Source organism: Chlamydotis macqueenii, chromosome 7 (assembly GCF_036417535.1).
Source record: "Chlamydotis macqueenii isolate bChlMac1 chromosome 7, bChlMac1.mat, whole genome shotgun sequence".
NCBI classification, from domain to species: Eukaryota; Metazoa; Chordata; class Aves; order Otidiformes; family Otididae; genus Chlamydotis; species Chlamydotis macqueenii.
Window position 1 is genome coordinate 5,565,103 of NC_141562.1, and position 23,543 is coordinate 5,588,645.

The window sequence follows — 23,543 nt, forward strand, 5'->3', positions numbered from 1 at the left end:
AAGGATAATTTGGGGCTCAGCAGAAAGAAAGAAGTGCTGGGTCTTTTGCCTGAAGATGGAATGTCTCAATCATGTCCAGCCTGACTCTTTCAAGGGACTGTGTAAATGAAATGGATTTTCACAGCTGGGACTTTTGAGGTAGACAGGTTTGGAGGAGAGACAGGAGAGTGCAGCACAGCCTTATGAAGAAAACATAACCTTCAACTCCTGTGTTGTTTGCAAGGATCCTACTGAAAGTAGGATGGAAGCTTTCGCATCTGGCCTCAGCTAGTCACAGCTGAGAGAGGAGTGAGCTCCTGCCTGACCACTCTACTGTTTACTTTTTGGAATCCAACAACTTTATGGTTGCTGACTTCAATTACAAAACTTACTTTTCTTGTTATATCAGAACAAGAGGAGACAATGAGACCCTAGAAACAGAGTAGGAATTGGAGTATCAGGAACAGATGATTTGGCAATGGACTACCAAAAGTCTGCTGCTTGGTCTGAGCAGATATATAGAAAAATAGAGGTGGTGTGGCAGAAAGGTAAATGTGGAAACTGCAATGAGAGTAAGTATTTGGAATCAGTTGGTAAAGGGTGAAGTGAACAGCAGGTAATTAGGAAGCTCACATCTATGCGTGACAAAGGTACTAGAAGTGTTCTATGCTGTATCTTGTACTAAGCAAATGATCAGAAGAGCTTAGCTTTCTATAAAACCAACTGCAATGTACCTCCTTCAATGTATTTTGCATTTCAAAATGATAGTGTTTTAAAATTGCAGGTACACAAGAAGGATTCTGGTTTCTGGAGGGATTTTGGCTTTGGGATGACTTGTCAATATCGGACAGACTTTCTAACTGTTGGTAAGATGAAACTGTTAAAAAAATATATGTGTTTAAAAATTGATTCTCTGTTCTTATCTAATAACAGGCAAGTATTTAATTTATTTCTTTTATTATTTTCCCAAGCCTAGAAGTTAGACTTGCTTGATGAGTTTGACCAATGAGACAGATTAGTTTTTCTAGATTTTGATACCACATCTGATGAGTGTTTGTCAAAAGTCACAATATTTTTTTTTTAGTAACAACATTGCACTCTGAAACATGTAAGAATCTTTCAGTCTTTTGTACTTTGTGACTGAAGGAAATTAATCAAGTTTAAGAAACATATGCCTCAAGTGAACCACTAACACAGACAAGAAGCATTCAAATTCTTTCTTTCAAATAACATTGAGCAGTTGAAGATAGTTGTTCGAGGCTTTAGAAATACGCTTTGGCCCCCTCTTGTGGCATGCTGTTACAACTGAGAACAGTGTGATGTGCTTCAATTTGGAAGACTATCTTGAAGATGGTCTGCCAGAAGATGTGATGATATAGCCCTATGGGCTGTGTAACAGCTTGAATGCAGGCTGATTTCTAATAGCAGTCGTAATGCCATGTCTATGTTATATGCTAAGTGAAGACTTCTTAATTTTAGAGTTTTGAAATTGTGCATGAGTTTGGGTCAATTTTCGCTCTGGTCCTGGAAAGGCAAGAGAACTTAAAATGGCAGAATGGGTTCCTTGCCTTAATCCAACTTTTTGAGTTGTGTCCTATGGAGTAATTGCTGGCATTTTTAGAGAGGCCTTTTCATATGGTGCATGACTGCTTCATTTTCCAGCTGCTACAGTCCATTATGATTGCTAAAAATAACCCCAAAGCATATCCAGTGAGGTCTGCCTACAGTTTTCTGCAGCTGCCACATGGGATGTCATGCATAATGCAATTTGGAGACACTGTTCTCAGACTTTCTGAAGCCAGCCGTGCATGATCTGTGTCCTGGGCAGTTTCTACCACAAAGGATGTGGTATACTTGAAGCTCCTCTCCCTCAATTTGGCATGCTTTGGCGTGGAGAACTTAAAAAGCTAATTGCTACAGAATTTCTAGCGTGTTGTACCAGATTTGGTAATGCGTTATACAAGGGTGTTGCTCTTTTTGCCTTACATCTAGCCTGTGTGCCAAAATAACATTTTCTGATACTGTTTTATAGGGGGTTTTGACTTGGAAGTGAAAGGCTGGGGCGGTGAGGATGTTCACCTTTACAGAAAGTACTTGCACGGTGACCTTATTGTGATCAGGACACCGGTCCCTGGTCTCTTTCACCTCTGGCACGAGAAACATTGTGCAGATGAACTCACTCCAGAGCAATATCGCATGTGTATCCAGTCCAAAGCCATGAACGAGGCCTCTCACTCGCACCTTGGGATGCTGGTCTTCAGGGAGGAGATCGAGACTCACCTCCGTAAACAGGCTTACAGGACTAACAGCGAAGCAGTGGGTTAAGTGTCACTCCTGTGACATTTGGTGACTTCAAATTCACAATGAACCAGCATCATTTTACAGCCTTAATCCAGCTTCAAAATGCAGTGCCTCTCTTTTTCAGTGAAGAAGAGTTTAGAAGGTTTTTGGTTCTTGTATTTGTTTTCCAAGTAATTCTTTGACTGATACGCTATTACCTACGTATCTTGCAAGTTCAAGCACCTCAGATAAATTGGAAAGTGTATGTAGTTCAAGGAAAGTGTCTTCAGTAACGACTGGAAAAATCAGTGGAATGTACAACTCAACACTTTTCCACATCGTACATTTCAATTCTTATATTTGCATTATTTTAAGAATTAAATTAAATGATTTTTGTGTTGTCTTGAGTAATTTCAGTCTGTATGGCTCACTGCACTGTGACTTTAGAAGGATAATCTACTTACACTCCATTGTAGAAACGAGAAAGATGTGAAAAAGAATCTCACCATGAAAGGTATAAGGACATGCTGACTGGTATGCCAGCTGTACAGGTTGCTGATTTCACAGCAAGGGCTTGGTGCCACATTTGCTGTATTAACAGACGTTCACATGGTTGATAAGAGAAATTCATGTGAATGAGGGGAAATGAAAATATTTTCAAGTTGAATTTTAGAGCATATAATGTAATTTCACACTGCAAGAGACACCACCTTCTTATCTCAGTGATGGATCAGACAAGTTGGGAACATTCCAGTTGGGTGTTTTTGGGTCTGGTCCTTTCCCACAGTAGATGCCACATCACAGGATGCCTTTTATAAACTGAGCTGTGCTCCTAAACTTGTTTGTTTAAAGATTTTTGGTCCCACTCGTCCTTATTGAAAGGCCCATCTTGTCCTTTAAGTTGAGGAACCATATTTTCATTCCCATACAATTTATTAGAGGCCCATTTGCTATTATGCCAATATTGGCCTTTTGCTTTCTTTTTCTGACATTTTCCTGACATGTTTTTGGAAGCTAGTTGCATACTTTCAGCTGTTTCAGTGACTGAAGAAGTAAGTGCTATTACAGTCTTTCTTCATACAAAGCTCTCCATTCCACTCATTATCCTAGTAGCCTTATTCTTCACTTTTTCAGCTTGAGGGGGTTTTAGGGGGTTTGGATTTTTTTTCTCTGGGTTTTTTTGTTTGGTTTTTTTTGAGCATGCATAGGCAGAATTTTGCTGTGGTCTCATTAATGCCTTGTACAATGGCACTACTACTTTGCTACTTCCCTTTTGGATACTTTGGGATGCATAAACAGTTTAAATGCAGGCAAGTCATTTTTCTCCATGTTGTCTTCTACGCTACCATATGGCATGCCTCATTTTTTAATACATTTGTTTATAGAATGAGTGCTGAGAATGCTAATTCAGTGGTTAAACCATTTGCATGGTCTCCACTGAATTTAGAAATCAGTTGAAAACCCTTCTCAAACCAGGTAATTAAGATCTGTTTATGAATTCAGTTTGCTTCAAGAATTCTGAGGCAACTAAAGATTTAAATGGTTGATTTCTGAATAGCAGATATCTGTGCAAATAGTTCTGGGCACTGATCCTTTTTATATGTACATAAAATTTGCCTTTATGTAACTTATTGTGGAGAACAGTGTACTGTATTGTACTTAGAGTGAAGAGAATGCACTGCAAGACTCCTTGCAACTGATATTCTCGATATAATAAATGGAATTTCTGCATTTTAGAAATTGTTTTAAGCTGTTTCTTTGAAATAAATTTTCACAGTACTGTTTTACAAGGCAGATAACATGCCGGATTCAGGTAGTGGTATTTGAAGCGAGAAGTTCAACCAGCTCATTTTTGCGTCTCAAGTGAGTATCTACCCAGACCAGCTATGAAAGTGCAGAGTTAGTTCCCCAGACAACTTAAACTTATACTGGCTGTTATCTTACTTTAAGGTATCTTGGTGGTTCCTAACAAAAATGATAAGGTATCAGTGAGGAAAAGATTAAATACATAGGCATGATGATTTGGGGTAAAGATATAAGTGGGACTTCCTACTGAAACTCCAGCCCTTAAAATGTCATCTGCTACTGCTGTCCTGGCTCTGTTGCACAAGAATAAGCATCAAAAATGCCTGTCACTGACATCACTACTGCTTGGCACGCTCTGGAATGGTTTCTGAGGTAGTGCAGAGGTGTAAAGCACTGCTGCAACTTACCTCTTGCCACTCACGCACTACTGCACAAGGATCTGGTTGTCCTAGTTCCCATGTTTTGGAAACACAGCAGACTGCTGATGCTGATAGCCAGATCTCATACCTTCTTACCATTGGCAATGGTGAGGAAGGAGAACAGTGCCAGCGGTCTGCATCTGCAATCAAAAATGGTCTACGATGTTGATGCTGGAAGGCAATCCAGGAGGTGTGGAGCTGAATGCAGTCAACAGGAACCACTTCTGAAAACTTTTTTTTCTACTCATCATCCCAAAACAGGGAAGTGAATGCACTGGAGTTCAAGGGAAGTCAGAACTCTTAGAAATAGTTAATGTCAGGGTTCGGTATTGGCACAAGTAGTCAGAATGACTGATTTGAGAACTCCTGAACTTTCAGGGGCCTTTGCAGGCCTGGCCTTTCTCTTGTCTTAGTTCAGCTCCCTGCAATAACTGCCTGTGTAAGAAGATGTTGCTATGGCACACATCAGCTGGGCAGATCATTAGGCAACCGTTACCTATTGTATTTATTACAGAAGCCAGAGATACTGGTATGGGCTGTAGGCTGTGTTAAGTCAATGTGAGGTACTCGCAGCCCAGCCATAGGAACAAGAATGGTTTTAAGAATGGAATTTCAGATGCATTTTGCTGCAGTGTCGTACTGGATTCTGTACACGCGCCTCACCACGTGCATCTGTGGGCAGGATGGTTTTACTGCTAGTGATCAATCTGTAGAACATTTACAGAGGGAAAATAACTTAGCCATAATAGTGCTTTACAGGTTGTGGGGGAGCTTATTAGCAACTTTGGCATCAGGAATTAAATCAGTTACTTAAATTAGAAGTTATTATTCATTATTTAAAACTTGTACTTCCAGGGAATTATTACTAATCATGTACAGTTCATGTATTCCCTAATGACTTATTTTACCTACTCATTTGTCTCAAAATTATTATATAATTACTTAAAAATTATAAATAACTACCTTAAATCTAACAGCTTTTAATTAAATCTTAAAGTAGGGATTTTTAAAATTATAATTCTCTATTTTAACTTTTGTTTTTGGGTTAGGGTACAGGCCTTGACTGTTTAGCCAAAAAAAAAGATACCTGAAATTCTTACTTTGGATAATGATTCTCCCTCAATGTATTAATAGGTGTTTTTTTTCAAAGTAAGATGCAATGTTTTCTTGTAAGCAAGGCCCTCAATGAACTGAGTTAATTGATGAATATTATAGGGATGGGTTATTTTGTCTGTTTTAACAGGGATTCCCCAGAAGAGGACAGGATGCTTTATAGATCCCTAGTAATCCCAAAATAGAGGAAAGGTTGAGATCTACGCATTGCAGAGAGAATTATTCTGTTCAGTGTGCTGCTACAAAAGTTATTCAGATTTATGCAAATACATCAAAAGATCACCACATGACAACTGCTTTCCTGGTCCTCCAACATGAAGTTCGTGGCAAAGAGCAGTAATTTAAGACCATTACCCATACCCAGTGTTTGATTGCGCACCATTGCTTCTGCTCTGTAATGGAACTACAACAGAAATAGGAGGATATGCCTTTATTGTGAAGTGAATTTACAAGTTATTTCACTTACCTGAGTGTATTGAACTGCCGGTTGCGTTTTGGCATAGCCAGGCTGTGATACTAGCGCATGTGTTTGTATACAGCAGTGCAGCTCTTTCCTTGTTGCTGCTGCACACTGCAATGCAGGGTAGGTTTGCTCTTTCCCAATAAAATGTGTAACTCTTCCTTGATGGTATTTCCTAACCTCATCCAAGAAAGGGAGGAAATTAGTCATGTTTCAAGTATGAAAGTCTCTCACTTGAATAATAAAATCTATTCTGCATGTTGCCTTAGGCATAAATCTGGCTAAATGGCTGGAAAATGTTAGCTAAGTGTCTAGTCTCAAACATGTAACTCGGTGTGGGGGACTGCAGAGATAACATTACTGTGGGGATCCATAGTCGTGTGCATGTTGTGCTGCAGCCCGTGCAAGGAGCCCTGCTGCCAGGTTGGGCGGTGGGAATGGCTGGAGGCTGCAAACTGGCCACCACTGTCCTCCCCGCTGGTGAGATGCTCCTGGCCACCGGAGTGTGCCACAGGAGCTGCTAGCTGCCCAGCTTCTCCTCGGCACCCTTGGTCTGGGTTTGCTCTCTGCTTTAGCAATGTGCATGGAATTGAGTTACCTGAGGGAGAAGTTAAACCCTAGGGGAGTCTCCATCCACAGAACAAACTCAGTAACTTAATAATTAAGACATTAGTGTTGATACAGAGCTCATCTGTATCAAAGGGTTGCTCAAAGGGTTGATGCGCTTCGGTAGGAGCCACAGGCAATTTCTGGAGAAAATGGGTCCTTGTTTTGAGTTTTGAGTGGTGCATTTGGGTGCTTGGCAGTTGTTGCAGCTGCAACCTGCACAGTTCCAGGGGGTTCAGAAAAGGGATTTGCCATGCATGGACCATCGCTGGCTTAGTGGAGGAGGTCTGCTCTTGGCTTTCCCAAGGCGTGCTCTGCCTGGAGAGGGAGAATAAAACCCACGCTGTTCAGCTTGGGTGGCCTGCTGCTGGGGCATTGCAAAGGTAAATAAAAATATTATGCTTTGGAATCAGAATCCACTGTGCCAGCATGCAGGTTATGTGGCCGGGCGTTTGGCCATGTCATGGTGTTTTGACAGATGCTGTTTGTGTAACATACCAACTCCCTTTTTTAAACTGTGATCCAGGTGTAAAAAGCCAGCTGTGTTTTCCTGGAGGAGTCGCTGCATTTTGGTGTTAGAGCAGTAAGTATAGTAACAGTTGTTTAAGTAGGAACATGCTCCACTGAATTGAGATGTATTTTTTATTATTATTATTATTTTTAGCTGTTGTATGCTATGTGCGTTAATTGTAACCTTTTCCAAGGCATTTGCAATCTCTGGAGGGAAGGAGAAGTGTTCTTGATTAATGGAAGTCAAAATGAGATTAGCTCAGGGGATGCTTTTATGTTAGACCCTTTACAGGAGTGAATTCAGGTTGTGCTTTTGATTTTGCAAACTTTAATTAGTTTAAGAATATGCCATTCAATGAGACTACCAGATACTGTTTTGTAGAATCAGAAAATATAGCTGAAAAATTGGAAAAAGTACAGGGAGATACTTAGTTATGTGTCCATTGCATCCAGAAGAAAATATGTAATAGCTTTAAAAAAAAAAATAATAAAAGCCTGTGACCCTTTGGACTTGGAGATACACACATCTATGAAACACTTACTAAAACTTCTTTGTAAACTGGTAGGATTGTGCTGATGAATGTTCAGCACCTCTCAGTATTTAAGACTGGAGAGGGTAAGCCCTAACTACTTGTACCTGAATGTAGACATATGCTTAAATTGCAGGTTTTAGTGCATGCTGGAATATAAACTTGAGAATAAAATTAAACAGCTTTTTCATTGTTGGATCACTGAATTAAAGGAAAAGAACCTCAAATAGCCTTTAAAATGACAGTTCAGCATAAATGTTGTAAGTCATTGACTACTGCTTCGGTGTAATGATGAAAGTTTTTTGTGTAGCAAAGGTGGTTTTAGCTTTTGTTTGCCTGAGGTGCGCTTGCTGTGTGTATGACCCCCAACTGCATTTTAAAGAGATGAGCCATTCGAATTTTACTCAGCTGTGAGGTAAGGCGAGGAACATCAGGGTCTGGCTATAGTTAAGCAGCGTTTGGTTCATGCCCCCACGCTGCTCGTCTCCTCCTTGTCAGGCCTGGCTGCTTGCAAACTAAAGGGTTCAGCTCTTTCCTCACTGCAAAGCTTTATAGCAGAAGAGACTGGGATAAAATCCTGCTTTTTACGTTTCTGTGGTTGGACTAGCTCTGCAAGCCTCTGCTTCTATTGCTATAGCATCGCTTTTTCTCAGTGCCTGACAGCGAGAAAGCCTGTGGGCCCTGCGGCTGTTGCAGTCAGTAGGGCGGCCGTGCGGGACACGCCGGGCGGTGGGCCGGTGCAGGTACCCCCCTGCAACCATAACTCCCCTGTGCTGGCCTACGATCCAGGGGCCAGGCTCCCAGCTGTTTTAAATTTTAGCATCATGATTGCCTTCAGCCTCCTGTGATTTCTATCAGCTGGCAGGCCAGCCCCACAGCTTCTTTAGGAAGGTGCAGAGCTGTGCTGGCCCAGCCATGCTAGGAGAGAGCTTTTTTGTCGTCCCCCCCCCCCCCCGCGCCGCCGTGAGGGGCTGCCTCTGCCACAGCTGCTGTGTTTGCAGTAATGATGGCAGCTCTGTGCTTAATTAGGGCCTGGTGGAGTAATTAGCTGCTCTCATTTGGTACCTGAAACTGGAAGGTTCTTACACTTCTTTCCCAAGGAATGTGGTCTTGCTCCTTCTGGATTAGAAGAAGGTAAGTGTTTTATTAATTTTTCTGGGATGCGTTACTCTGAGATGACACTAAAAAGGGAATGGCTTTTGCCTTTTTAATGGGAGAGCTTGTGTGCTTCTGTAAAGTGTATGTTGTGCTGGGTTGTGGTAGCTGGGGCCTGTATGGCATTACTGTAGGGCAAAAGTATTTTTGAATTTAAGGTAGAATGTTGGATAAATCCATTTTACGTTCAGGCCTAAATGTTTGTATAAGGCTGTATGAAAATGCAGCCTGATGTTGGTTAGCTTAGTCCTGTTCTGGTGGAAGTGAAATAAGTCCCTCTAGGCTTAAAGTGCCCAGACTGGAGTTTGTGGTGATGTAACTGGTTTATTTGAACTGCTGTAAGTTTGTATGTAGCGTGGTGAGTTTTCCAAAAAGAGTATTTTTAACCCCAAAGGTTTCAAGGTTGCATTGGAGCTACAGGACTTGTGTGTCTCCCATGACTTGGGTCTCTTGATCCATGTCCTCTAAGCTCTCACTCTGCTGTAAAACCCCTTTGCTGATGCAAGGGAACGTAGTTAAAGGATTTATCGTGTTCTTCCCCAAGCAGAATGCTTTACATTCTGTACCTGAATTGCATGTAAAAGAGGATATTAACCCATTCCTGCCACTTGTAATCTGAGTGATTTACCAGGTTCTCTTCAAGATGATCCTTGAGTTTATAACTGTGGTGTTGTCTAATTTCAAAAATTCCAGCAACTAATTCTTCTTGCAATTGCTTTCGTATTTGCATGTCTGTGGGGGGTGCACATGCTTTTTGCTAGCACTGAAGTATTCTCAGCCTGCTACTAAAAATACCCTTAAAAGAAATACAAACCTGGTGTAAAATAAAATTTCATGTAGAGGCTATAGAAAGATCTTCATGGATCTGGTGTATGACATGTTTGGCTCCTGATGAAGGTAGTAGCAAGCGTGCCTGGGCAGTAGTCACGGGTGTAAACAAACGAGTTTCTCTCATGAGAAGCAAAGTTATGTGTTTGCATAATGAAATGAACGTGGAGCAGGCAGGAGACAAAGTTGTGCAGAGCTGTGGAAACACGAGCTAATGGTCACTGGAGAGGCTTTGGCCGCAGGAGAGCCTGAGCTATTGCACAGATTTCCTGCAGCTTTGTGCAAGAATAAATGGCTTCTCTCTGCCTTCGTTATAAGCTGTGGGGAAAATTATCATTTTCTATCTATTAAAGGGATAGCTTGAAGGAAAAAGGAAAACTTTTGAGATTGCTTGTGCTCAGGTATGCTTTGGAGAGGAGCTTAGCGAGATCAAAGCTCAGGGTGCTCTGAGCATACAAGTTGGACACTTTGGGCTGTGTGGTTATCGGGGAGCAGCTGGGATGGTGTTCTGGCCTGTGGATACAGTCCATGTAGAGTAGTTGCTGAGGGTTTTTTTGTGTTTTCTTTGTTTTAAATTTTTTTTTTCAAAGTGGCTTTTTAGTTGCTGGGTTCTTGTGATACTGTGGGATACTGTGAAATTTCTGAGAAGTAAAGTGAGATAAGAGATGTATAGGAAAAAAAAAACTTACTTGCTTGAATCTGTGGGTTTATTCATTACTTGTGTGGATTTTATACTTTTGAAGCATTTCAGGAGTAACTTTTTTTTTTTCCTCAAATTAAAACCAGTTCTTCGGTACTGAGCTATAACGTTTACAGACGTGAATAGTTCAATGTTTCATTAAATTCTGCTAGTGCCGTAAGTGTTCAAGACTTGAATCAAATACATCATTTGCAGCTGTGCCTGCTGAGTGCCCGGTGCTCTGCTGCTGCAGTTGCTGATGTGTTGTGCTTCACCTCTGTTTTAGTAGGTACTGGGAGAGGTGGAGCATTGTTAGTAATATCTTCTTTGAATTGAATGTAAACAACTGGATGTTGTTTAAATATTTAAAAGGAAACTTTCAATGTTTACGCTGGTGGATAGCAAGAATCTATTAATTTAGTACCCCCCTAGAATCAGACAAAGCCTTAGTGTGCTCACGTGACAGTAATTAAAAAGATCTTAAGTACTTTTCTGTGTGTGTAATGATGTTCTGTTTGATCTCATTGGACTTCTGCCTCCAAATAGAATTCTATTTCTTTTAAAATATTTGCTTATTCTGAAGAAGCTAGATAAGATTAGAAATGTTGGAAGAAAATTTCCACTAAAGTTTAAGTTTCTTCTTTCCTGACTTAAATGAGGCAGAGATGCTTGAATCTGGTGCTTTGGTTTATGTTCACTTTCAGCTTTCTTTCAATACTATAAAATGATCTCCACACTTTATGTTGAGAAGGAGTTGTTAGCAGGAATCTCCTGCACGGCCTGGGGATTGGGGTTTTCGTTTGTTTGTGGTTTTGGGGGTATTTTGTTCTTTTGGTAGGATGGGGTTTGGTTTTGGTTTTTGGTTTTTTTTTCTGGTAGGTGCTACTAATACTTTGAAGTAACTGTACACTAGTTCTGCCAAACATTGTTTCTTACAGAACTTCTTATATAGAAGTGCTTTTTATTATTAGTTGTTAGACATCTAAGTATTCTTAGTCTCATAAGGTCTCCATCCTAGTAGATCAGAAACAGCCTATTTATTGGCTTAGTATTTTAAAGTAATGTTGAATTTCCTAGTGGTTTAAATTTCTTCCTCATCACACCTCCTTGAGAAGGCAGAGTATCTATCTGAGACTGTGTCAGCACTCTCTGCATGACATAAAACTTGGTTGCTTTTTAATATTTCATTACAAAAATAAACTAATATCCCAAAGTTATATTGCAGCAATCAATTGCATCTACTTTCTGTGCAAAAGCTGAATGTGGTATTAAGAAGCCACAAAAATGATGATGTTAAAAATTGCTTACAACATTGGAAACACTTAACAATATTAGAAACAATTTTAGAAATTTTAGAATGTTTAGAATATTAGAAACATTTAAATTATTTACTGTTATCAATAACGTTACAGAAATGGTTACACTTTAGATTGCACTTCCAAATTACTGCAGAAATACATGCCCAAATGTTGTTTCTCTCTCTTCCAAGGCCCACCTTGGGGAGCGGTGAAGGAAGGCAAACCTCTGCAGTGTCAGGGCACCTCTATCGGAGGCCCCTAGAGATGTGCGGCAACCTCACAGCATAGCCAGTTATCTCTGCCTTGCCAAGGAAGAATTTGAAAGCAACTAGTGCTAGTATTTGCATGCTCACTAGTCTGCGAACTTCCTTGGTAGCATGGACTAATGGCTTAGGATAAAGTCTTTCTGCAGTTTGAAATTTTTTTGTTTGTTTGTTTTAGATTCTCACTGTCCACACAGCCCTATTTAATGGTTGCAGAGAACCATAAAACAAAACTGTGCTTCTATGCAGTATTAGCAGGCTTTTCCAGTTAGCTGGGAAGCTGGAGTTGCCCTGATAAAATAACATACGTTGCAGACTGAAGAGGGAAGATCTATCTGCATGTCCTCAGAGGAATTACTGATTTCTCTCCAAAAGATGTACTGATATCAGTTGTCAGTTGACTAGTCAGCTGAATCTGAGTTATTTGCGAAAAGAAAACTGTTTCTTGGGACCTATTAACTTGATAAATCAAGTTGCTGCTAATGTAACTAACAATACTGGCATTGAGTTACCGCTTGTCGTGCTGTGTCGTGCTCTAATGGCAGTAAAGAGCCTGGAAAGCAATTTTATTGTTTACTCTTATGCCTGTGTAAATAGCTAATTTATCCTAATGACTGGATGGGACATAAATAGAAGTGAGTTTTCAAGGATGTAATATGCATATTAATTATGAGTGCAAACTGGCCATCAGGAAGACTTTTGTCTGCTTGATCCTCTTAATGCTGGTAAACATCATTATCTTTTCTAATGAGCCATGATGACTGAAAGTAGTACTGTTCTACTCTGGGAGTCTGCTGTGGATGTCTGGTTACCAAAACAATTTCCTCCTCAGAGAGTTTTCCACAGATTAAAAATCGTTGCAGGACCTCCAGAGCTCCTCTACTTGTAACTTTTTTTTTTTTTTTTTTTTAAGGCTTATATCTCTGAGAAAGGAGGTAGTGTGGGTAGCACTGGGACAGTGCGTTAGGAAAGCTGGATTCTCCTCGCAGCTCTGTGCTTGTCTAGTCCCTGTGTGACCTTGGAGAAGTGGCTTTGCTTCTGTAAACTGCAGTGTGAAAAAGGGTAGTGGTTGCAACTAAAGGTCCTGGAGCGTTGAAATGTTAACAGAATCTTGCTACAGGAAATGCTGCAGTGTGCTGCAGCCGGCAAACGTTTCTGTGCTTTCCTGTTAAAAGGATAAATATGTAAGAGGAAAAATTGAAATTCAACTCTTAGGACACAAAAAATGTTCTTACATAGTGGAACTGTTAATCACTTCCACTGAAAGAAGTCTGTAGCAGAGGCATTGTATCAAATCCATAAAATAATATTATAGAAAGCACATTAGAAGTGACAGCATGTTGTTAGGTTAGTATTGCTCTTGCCTTTGTTGGAAGATATTTAAATATTTCATAATGTATCTCTGTAAGTCAGAAAGTAACCAGCTGGTTCATTGCGACTGTATTTATCTATTGCCTTCCACAGCTGACTCACCTTGTCCAGCCACGAGTTCGTGGTTTGATCAGTTCGCGAGTGAAAAATAACCATGGAAAAAGTTAAGCCTGATTGAAGCAAGTTTTTTTTTTTTTTTTTATTAATGCAAGCACATCCATCAAACACCAAATATCCTGCTTTATGGTACAGCTTTATATTTAGCATTTCAGCTCAGAATAGCAAAACACAGTATTTAAGGAATGTATCAAACTGAGGGAGGAAAAATAAAAAGGAACCAATGTGAATACTGCATTGATTTCAAGTATATACTAGAACCGATTGACCAGTGGAGTGCACATTCATGTGAAAGCTTTTTTTTATACATTTACAGAAAGTGTTCTAAAATTGCATTTCAAATATATATTTTCTTTCTTAAATTTTAAGCATCCTTTTTAAATTTCAATTACATAAACAAAGCTGATATACAATCCCTCTTATAGTGTCTGACAATGTTACTAGCTAGAACATCTCTTGAAAGTGCAAAACTGTAATAATACAGTATAAATATTTTTACTCTAATTCAAGGCTGAAGGTCAGTACTTCAGCACAGGAAAAATAGCAGCAGATCATAAGAATTATCCCTTCCCCTTTTCTGGGCTGTTCTTGCTAACAGATAGTATTCTACTTCTTCCTTCTTCATGGCATAACTTGCTTTTATTTCTCTGTGATGTCAATGCTATGGGAATAGCAAAATATTTATCTCTCTTCCTAACCCCAACTTACGTTTCTAATTTTAAGTATTTGTCAAGGGAGGAGTGGAACAGGGAGAGATGGAAGGCTCTTTAGTTTTTCACAATACTACAGGGCCGATACAGCAAATAATTTCTACTAAGTGATTGTAGATGCTACATGAAACAGTGGCACTGCTCTTGGTTGTAGGCACTCAGCAAGAAGAGTCTACTGGACTGGGAATAAACCAGACCCTTGATCCAGCAAGTCTTGCCCTTTCTTCAACAGAAGGCAAAATAAGACAAAACCAATCTACTTAGAGTTGATAATTTTTAAAGAAGCTTGTGCAGAGGTCCTCTGCGAGGCTCTATGAGGAAGGCTGTAACTACTGTAAAATCTAGAGGGCCTTATTTAAAAAAAAAAAAAAATATATATAGTGGTCTGGCTCAAGTCATTATCTTTACAAATATGCAGCTCTCAAGCCTTAAGAGAACAACTATGGGAAAGGACAGTAGATATTCATGGGTAATAATTTGTTCATTAGACAAAACAGTTTTTAATCTGAGCCTGGTTTTTTTTTTTTTCTTTCTTTCTGAATTCAGAGATCAGGTGAGAAAGTATTTTTTCCTGGAAATGAATAACTGGAATCTTAACATAACATAGGCTCCTCAGGTGCTCATTTGGATAGCCAAATTAGGTGTAAACTCAGGACTAAAAGGAGACATTTAGAGATGGTAAGCATCAGTGGTTTTACAGATCACCTCTTATTTTGGCGCTGACGTGGATTCAAAGGTTTGACCAATTTCTTACAGTGTTTTCCCTTAGATTTCAATGGGTCCTGGCCCAGGCCAATCATGGCTTGCAAAATGCTAGAAAAAGCTTATATAATAAGTGGGTCTTTGCTTTAATTGTAAGTGCAGACTAGCTTTTTCAAAGGAACTAAGGGAATTAAATGACCAGTTCAATGGTGATGAACTCTTCTTAAGCTTCTTGGAAAATTTTGGCCTTAAACTCTGATGTCAAATTTGAAGTTACTTCCCTCTCCCTAGCTCATCTATGATCTTTATTTTCAAAAACTGTTTTAAAAAAAAAAACACATTGAGCCCATTTTGCAGGGATAATTTAGGTTAGATATCCTTCTCTTAACCAAAACAAAAAAATCCCTGATTTTTAAAAAAGGAAAACACAAACTATTCTGACAGCCAGAATTTAAAGGATAGTTCCCAGAAGTATTAGAATTTACACGTGTGCATCTTCACACATGCACGCACACATACTCACGCACATCCCCCAGCAGTTACCCCATCTCATCTCTTTAAATCATGTAACAAAAATATGTTTGCTGCACCATCAATGTTACAGGCAGGTATACTCTACTTCATGTGCCATATTCTCCATTTTATTTAAAAAGTACATTGTAGCTGGTTTTAAAACTTCCATATTTTTATTTTTTTTACTTCCAGTCCAGCGTAATAGAAGGTACACTAAATGATATCAGTACCTTGTAAGGCACTATTTTCTGATGTAGGAGAGGAACATTCTTACTGCAGATGTCTAAGGCCTGGACTCTACAAACACTTAATAATGCATGTGAACGGTATCGCTGGTTTGCAGGAGACCCTTCACTTCAAAGCTAGAGAGACATGTTGAGTGTTCTCTAGGATACTGGTCCAATGGAGTATTTAACCTGAACACTGCCTTTAGTTGGGATATGTGTTTTAATTTTTATTTGTTTTGGTGGAAGTAATAAAAAATAAAAATTTGGATGCTGATAGAACAAGATCTCTACAGGGATACCATCTCCCATGATACATTTCATCTCTGAGAACAGGGCCCTGCCCTTATAGTTAAAATAAAAAACCAAAACCCTTCACTTAAGTGCCTTAAGGTTGACATGTGAAATATTTACCACGTTTTATTTCATAAAAGTTACTGTATATACAAAACAGACCTCAGCCAGTGAGGTCTTTCTTAGCTCAGTCCAAGTCTTTCTGTTTGTAAAAACATGTTCATTTGATGTGCTTCAAAGTGTGCAGATCAGATCCAAAATTCTCAGGCTCTATTAAGCAGAGTTGTCCTAGAAGAAGTAGTAATAAAAAATAAAATGATCTCTCCTATCATTACAAGTCTTACAGTTTTGGTAAAGGTTGGCAATAGATCTATCTTGCTTCATTAGCTGGAAGCCTTTCTTCAAGGGATAGATTTTCAACTGCTATAAACTGGAATACATCTATGAATTCCAATAAAGATGCTGACTTTAAATGAAAATATAACTTTCATAACATTACTTCAGGTCCTTGAGATGCACTCAGGTAAATAATATATGTTCCTCTGTCATCCTAAACTACTGCTTGCTGAACAGCATCAGATTTAATGCAAGGTACATTGCGTAGGTGTCATAAGTGAAAAACTTATGTGGACTGCCTAAGAAACACTGGGATCACTGGGAAAGTGTCTCACCTAGGACAACACAGTCATAATGTAGCTCAGGACATACAGGCTTCTTTGTGCATTCTTTATCTGGTAAAGATATGTCCAATCTAAATGTTTAACATGATTTTCAAAGGTCTTAAATCTCTCTTTCTGCCTTGGCCTCAGTATTAGAAAGTCTCATCTAAATCAACTGATCTCATCATGTACGTGGAAGAGGTGCTTCCTCCTCTCAGAGGGAAGAGGAGTCACTGCGACTTTCTCCCTTAAGAGTAGGCTGAAAATTAGAATATTCATATAAAATTCTATCCTTTTATAAGATTTGTAAGGGCGTAGGTATGATAAATGATAGCATCTTACTAGTATTTCTATATATTTGTTCCCTTGAGAAAAGCATGTCTGGAAACTGCTAGAAATGTAAATTCTTTTACTGTACTTGATTGCCTAAACAAAATATCTTCTCTTTCATAGTCCCAGCAGTGATCTTGCAGCCTGAACTGATCTGTCTGGAAAAGCTGTATCAAAAGCCAAGCCCTATTGAATTTTTTTAGATTTGAATTTTGAAGAAGAAATCATTATACTTGGGGCAAAATACGGTCTTAAGCTGGATATGCAAATAGGAGGGAAGTAGCTGATGATCACATGACTGTGTATGTCTGCAAAAAGACTCATGTTCTGAGGAAGCTTCATACCTGAGTGTTTTCCAGCTGTCTTTTTCCATGTGGTTTTCTGGACCTTCACTTTCAAAGGATGCAATGAAAAGCGCTGATAAATAAAATAAGAACAATCAGATACATGGGTTCTTTAACTGAAAAAATTAAAAGTTATAACACAACAGGTGTAACTTAGCAGACTTTATAATGAAGTTTATTCTCATCAGAAGCTGATATAGTAGTGATAATATATACTTATCAAATTTTTTTTGCATGTTAATTTTTTTATCTGCATATTCTGTCTGCACTTCAACAAGTAGAAAGACTCACTCTAATGTTCAATAAAGGATTTTACCTTCTTCACTATAAATGGGTGCTGTGAGTAGATAGCTCTGGATCTTCTTGTCTTTTTCAAAAGGGCACTCAACCTGCTTCCACGTCAGGAAATCGTGAATCTGTCTTGAAATTTCCCAGAATTTCTGCATGAGGCAATTAAAAGAATATTATTAAAATCATATTTGTTTTCTTTCAAATGTTAGTTTTTGTTTCAACTTCAGAGCCTCTCAGTCTTGTTCTTATTCATGATGCTTCTTTTATTTAATCCCTTATTCAGTCTTGTTCCTTGTTATCCTTTCTTCTTACTGCTCCCTTCATCTAGCTCTCTTGCTCCTAGTTCCTCATCTGTTGTTAGCCTCTCAAGTTTAGAATAGCGTATCCCTGCTAACTGCCTGGTCTCTTGCATTTAATTCCCTTAATCAATCTTTTCTTCATAGACAATAAAGTGCTATTGGCCTGTTTTCCATGTCCTATTTCTAAATTAACCTGTGAGTGGTACTGGTTAGTAAATGATTTTTATTTACTATTTACATTTCCAAACTTAAATGAAATGTGACATATCTGATTTTTTTTTTCATAAAGTACTTAATAAATTTAAGAAGTAATCAAAATAACACATAGAAACTATAGATTCTTCCTAGGTTTTTAAGAAATGCATAATTACTTAGCTTTTGTCTTGTATCTTCTAGGTGTCCCCCTTCTCTTCCTCAGCCTTAATAAGGGCAAAAAACTTCAGAAGTACTTTTGACAGGCTGTGGTCTTTTGGACATGTATGTTTATTAGTCAAGGAGAGAGAATCCAGAAGCTGTAGAAACTCCCTTGAAGACCAGTTAAATAACACTTGCTGGCTGCGTGTAGCACTTAGAGCTAGCTAACCTGATCAGCTACTGCTGATTATTTGGGTGAAGTTACCTATTACAATTTGATCAGATATGATATCTTGTTGCCACAGAAAAGCTTACTTTACGTTATTTACTACCTTCTGCTTTCCCCAATCCCTTCTGAACACAAGGCAGAGTGCAGGGCTGAGGAGTGGCAAATTTTTGTCTGCCGTCATACGTGGTACACTAAAATTCTTACACTTCTTGATTTCAAGTTCATTCCTCTATTTTAAGGTTGCACGCGTACAACGTTCCTTGAAGAAATTTCCCTTTCCAATAAGCTAGCATTAGACTATTTCTGTATTAAGTAATTTTTAATGCTAGGGGTTTGGCTTCTGAAATTTATTTTCTTCTTAATCTTTTCATGCATCAGTTTTGGTAACAAATTAATGCTATTCCAATCGGTTCTGCTTATGTGAATTTTATGTTTTGAAATGGATCAATCCCATTTCATGTAAAACTAACAAAAATAGTGTCTATTTCAGTACATTTTAAAACTAATCTTTTAAGTGAAGGCAATTACATTCCAGCAGCTTTATGGATTCTCTTCTGTATATGCAATTGTGGATCTGCAGGATATGTAATATAAACATAGCAACTACAAGCACTAGATTTTACAGAAATCTGGTGAAATCATTTCCCCTAGATAATGATATCACTTTTTGTCTAGATTACAGCAATGATGAAGGAATTGTGAATATAATGAGCTAGAAGTTCAAAACTGGCAAATGTTTGCAATATACAATGCTTAACTAGCATTACAGTTTCTATAATTAAAAAGTCCTACCTTAAAATTTATCTGCCCATTGGGCAAGCGGTTTGTATGTATTTTGTGCAGAAAGTAGATATCTTTAATAAACAGGTTGAAGACTGGGATGACTATTTTCTCTCGATTGCTGTTGGCAGTCTGAGATCGCTGTGCTGCTCCTTGCAGGGCTGTGCGGTAATTACAAAAGTTGCTGGATGGATCCATGTGATGCTGTTTTTATGAGGGGGGAAAAGGCAGTCAAGTAATAAATGTTTCCTGAAAATAAAAAGCTTTGATCTAACCATCAGAATTCATTCTTTATGAGTTTGTTGGGCCCCTTTTGAAACTTTCAAGATAAAGTACCTTATACTGATCAGGTCTGGATTCAGGTTTTTCTAACTTCTGTCTTGTTTGAAAGAAGGGTTCTGTACTGGCCTTCTACCTATGCTTTGCTTCAATAGTTAATGGAAGACTAAAAGGAAATGATAAATAACTATTGGAAAAAAACCAAAATTCTAACTTGCTGTCACAAATCTTTCTGATGATGATTTCAATTAAGTTTTGGTCTCATCCAGATCTCCACTAGATGGAGTACTCTAATTAGTTTTAAGGGTAGCAATATAGCATTCACTCAACTGAAAACTAGGCTTGATGTTAAATTGGAAAAAATATGCTAGAAAGAAATAACTGAAGGAAAACTTCCATCCAGTTTTCTTTGCAAGCAAGTAGGGAGTTTGAAATTCAGGAAATGCTCTCCTTAATGTTTATATGCTGGTGACCACTGACAGAGGTGCCTCTGTGATCCCTGACTTAGTAATTCCACAGCAGAGGTTTGGATGAAACTATTTGTTGGATTTCTGTATAAAGTCTAAGCTTTACACATACCTCTAAAACATCAAATTTAGCTGTTTTGACCTTGGACCAAGTTTTCTTTAGCCGTGCCACAGGACTCAAGTTCATGCCAGCTGAATGGAGAGAGAACAGACAAAGAAAGAAACAACTGAGTCGGAAAAAAAAATATAGGGCTAACATAATTTTGTGTTTATGTATCAGCACCACACATGTTGGAAAGCAGTTCAGCTTGACAATCAAAAGTTGTAGCTGATGCTCACCCACTCACACATTAATCTGTCACTGGTACATATTGCCCCTGTAGAAGTGTGCCTGCTGATGTGGTCAGCCAATGTAGGGTAAGTACGAGCATCATCTTGCCACTCAGGTAGTAAAATGGAGTGGCTTTTGTCATCTGAGTTAAGGATACTCACAGATAATAGCCATCATTGAGTTGAAGTTTCCAATATTGAAGCATTCTCTTGCCACATCAATGAAAAATTCCACCATTCTTGTACGTTGCTTTTTCTTTACAACCTGAGGAGGAGGGGGTGGGGGAAAAAAATCTGTTAAGAGGGAAGGGATGGCCTGAATTTTGGATAGGATGTTCAGTTAAAGGCATTGTATCAGGTTGGTTGAATAGACATTTCAAGATTTTTTTTATCCAGCTGAATTTTATGATGATAAAGGCCTGAAGGTATTTTGTTAAGAATAGCAGAGGTATTTGGTGCTACTATCAATTATTTGTCTAGTTGTGGAGGAGTGTAAATCTTTGTTTATACATGAAGTTCAATGTCCTAGAGAATCTTGTATAAACAAGCTGGACACTTTCAGCAATTTCCTGTTACTGGAAAAAGGAGATAACGTGAAGCTGCTATCAGAAGTAATATAAGTAAAAAAAATTAAACCTCTGAAGAAGGGAGGAAAGCAGTGGACAGACTTAAGATTACAGGCATGTAACCTTAATGTGAGAAAGAATAATTGCTGTATCCTGATTTTCTCACTTTATTGTGTATACTCTTAAATGACCTCTTGAGAGCAGGTAGTAATGATGAACAAATACACAAATTCCCAGTCATGCAAACATGCAAAGGATTTAGCAAGTGATGCCAAACATCTGCTTTGCAGATTCTTTTATAAATGGCAAAGCAAAACTAATACATAGCACTATCTCCAAGCATTATTTCCAGAAGCCATCAATCTTTCTCTCTCTCTCTCTCTCTCTCTCCTTTTTTAAAAAAGCTAGTATTATTGCCTAGATTGCATTCATTCATCAAAATCTTTCCCATATTTAGATCTAAAAGTTCAGCGAGGCTTATACAAAAATGGTTCCTGAGTCGTGACTGCAGACTACTTCACCAGGGAATTCAATTCTTTTTTGTTTTTTTTTTTTGTTTTGTATTGTTTTTTAAATAAAATCTTCTTACCTAAATACTTCAGTTTCTTTGTGGTATCAAAAGAGAACGTTCAGTAGTCAATGACTTGGCTTAGCCTTTGGTATGCTAAAACCCTTTGTTTGACTGGTTTACTAAACATATTAGCTATACTAGCCAGCTCTGGAAGATGCCTGTGTTTTCTGTAGTAAGGTTTTGTGAGAGCATGAAATCTTAAGAGTCTGATAGCGATATATTGAACTTCATGAAACTGCAGTAGGCATCTAGATTTCCACAGACGGGCTACTGACCAAGCAGGAATAGAGAGAAAATTTCCCATTTGCTAGAATTGGTGCATATTAATAGGAATCTAAAAAGACAGAGAATACACAAGCCGGGGGGAAAAAAAAAGTGTTTCTAGGGCAGTAAGGACAGTATACCTTTCATTCCTTTGCTTATTACGTGATAGAAGTTAGTTTAACCTCTAATAATCATAGTGCTGTTCTTGTTTTGTGGTTTTTTTTTTTTTTTTTAAACCTCTCCAGTAGTCCACTTTCTTTACAGACTTCTTCAGAAAGTTTATTCTTAACTTTTATATTACAGAAACAAATATATGACAGTGCTGATGATATCTAAATGCAGTGGAAGGATAGCTGTTTATTGGTAAATCTGCATTTAAAGATGGATATCTCTGAGAACTTATACAAGTATTTTAAAAACAAACAAACCCAAAAGAGCTCCTAATTCAAACTCCACAAGTTCCATTTCACTGCATGACTAATACTATTATGGAAGCTACACAAAACTAGAGAATATATGCAAAGCAAACAGAGCCACAAACTCTTAATCATATAAGCACACAAATAATTTAATGCTTGACTAATGCCATTCTCTTTAATTGCACTGATAACATTTAAATCTCTATTAGACCACTGCCTGCCTTTTGTCCTTAAGGCCAGGATCACATTGCTATCTTGTTTTCTACAAACACTTACCCGACAAATCTCTGTAGCCACCAGCATGCTGAGACAATTGAACCAGTTGTCATAGGCCTCCAAATTATAGGTTTTGGTCACATCGCCTCGGCACTATAAGAGAACAAGCCACATGTTAATTCTATCATGATGAAGTCAACATACTGAAGGATAAACTTCCTTTTTGTGTCTTGATAAAATCTTGTTGGATATTTTTTAAGGCATGAGCTTAAGAAGGTTAGAAAATGTCAGACTTTCTTGCACAGAATATACTCGAATTATAGTGGTTCTTTACCCTGGTTATTATTCTTTGTTTCCTTTTCCCTCTGTACCCCTTCTTGTACCTTATGATTATCCAGGGAGTCCATGTGGCTGACAATCTGCATCAGATCCTCTGGGTAAATGTTGCTCACCCTTTCCTGTGTTTGGAGAGATGAGAGACTGTCACCGTACAGACAAACAAGGAGTTCAGTGAAAAATGCATCAATAAAGCCAAAGTTAGGAGAATATTTTGGTAACTGTCATCTTCCTACACTTTGTATTTTTTCAATGAAAATATTGGAGGCTTTTAGTGAAGCCATAGCAAAATTCATATTGATGACTATATTAGTATTTAGTAAAGGGAAAATTAAATCATTCTCACAAATTAGTGTCTCACCAGTTCGACATAGGTCAGCTGCTGTGCCAAGATCAGAGGATCACAGCACACACTCAGGATATCCTTCTGAGTTGACTGTGGCTTGGTTTTGAGGATGGTGCCTTTGTCAGTAACAGGTTGCCGGAATTTCTCTCTGATTTCCTGGTACTGGCTCCGTGCCGAGAGGGCCATCAGGAGATTCTGTGTCATCTGGCTAATAATCTTTTTCACTGTTCCATTTTCCTAAGCAAAAGCAGAAACGATGACTGCTAAAAAACTTTAGCTCATGCAGACACAGACAAACAATTTCTGACTGGGAAAAATAAATGCCTATTATCAGTTTTCTTTCATCTTATCTGAGCTTATCATCCTGTGGCAAATGAACTTGTCCTAACTGCCCACATGACTTCATAACAATATTGTTATGCCTGCCTGCCTTGCTAACGCTGTTTCACTTGCCTGGCTGGTCTGCTCCTTGCAGCAGTTTTTGGCTAGCACCCCATTTCAAAGGCATCTGTTTAAACAGCTTAAAAGTGAGTATAGTGAAAGGTGGCTGAGTTGCTTGCACAAGGCTTCTTTGATCTTCTGTGCCAAAAAGCTCTTTCTCATTCT

The 23,543-nt window shown here is 38.5% G+C and overlaps 2 protein-coding genes across 5 annotated transcripts in view; one reads left to right on the forward strand and one right to left on the reverse strand.

The window, feature by feature from the left end:
- CSGALNACT2 (chondroitin sulfate N-acetylgalactosaminyltransferase 2) overlaps positions 1–2,654 on the forward strand; it is a 32,575-nt gene extending 29,921 nt beyond the window's left edge. The window contains exons 7-8 of the mRNA XM_086751768.1: positions 764–845; positions 2,012–2,654. Of these exons, the coding sequence (XP_086607894.1) occupies positions 764–845; positions 2,012–2,304 (375 nt within the window). The 3' untranslated portion in view covers positions 2,305–2,654. The remainder of the gene's footprint in view (positions 1–763; positions 846–2,011) is intronic.
- A 12,799-nt stretch (positions 2,655–15,453) lies between these two features.
- Positions 15,454–23,543, reverse strand: part of RASGEF1A (RasGEF domain family member 1A) — a 166,986-nt gene continuing 158,896 nt past the window's right edge. For all 4 annotated transcript variants that reach the window (XM_086752477.1, XM_086752476.1, XM_086752474.1 and 1 more), the window contains 9 exons: positions 22,953–23,174; positions 22,639–22,713; positions 22,316–22,408; positions 20,382–20,484; positions 20,002–20,081; positions 19,156–19,347; positions 17,507–17,630; positions 17,191–17,263; positions 15,454–16,145 (listed from right to left, as the gene is read on the reverse strand). In XM_086752477.1, coding sequence (XP_086608603.1) covers positions 16,121–16,145; positions 17,191–17,263; positions 17,507–17,630; positions 19,156–19,347; positions 20,002–20,081; positions 20,382–20,484; positions 22,316–22,408; positions 22,639–22,713; positions 22,953–23,174 — 987 coding nt within the window. In that variant the 3' untranslated portion in view covers positions 15,454–16,120. The remainder of the gene's footprint in view (positions 16,146–17,190; positions 17,264–17,506; positions 17,631–19,155; positions 19,348–20,001; positions 20,082–20,381; positions 20,485–22,315; positions 22,409–22,638; positions 22,714–22,952; positions 23,175–23,543) is intronic.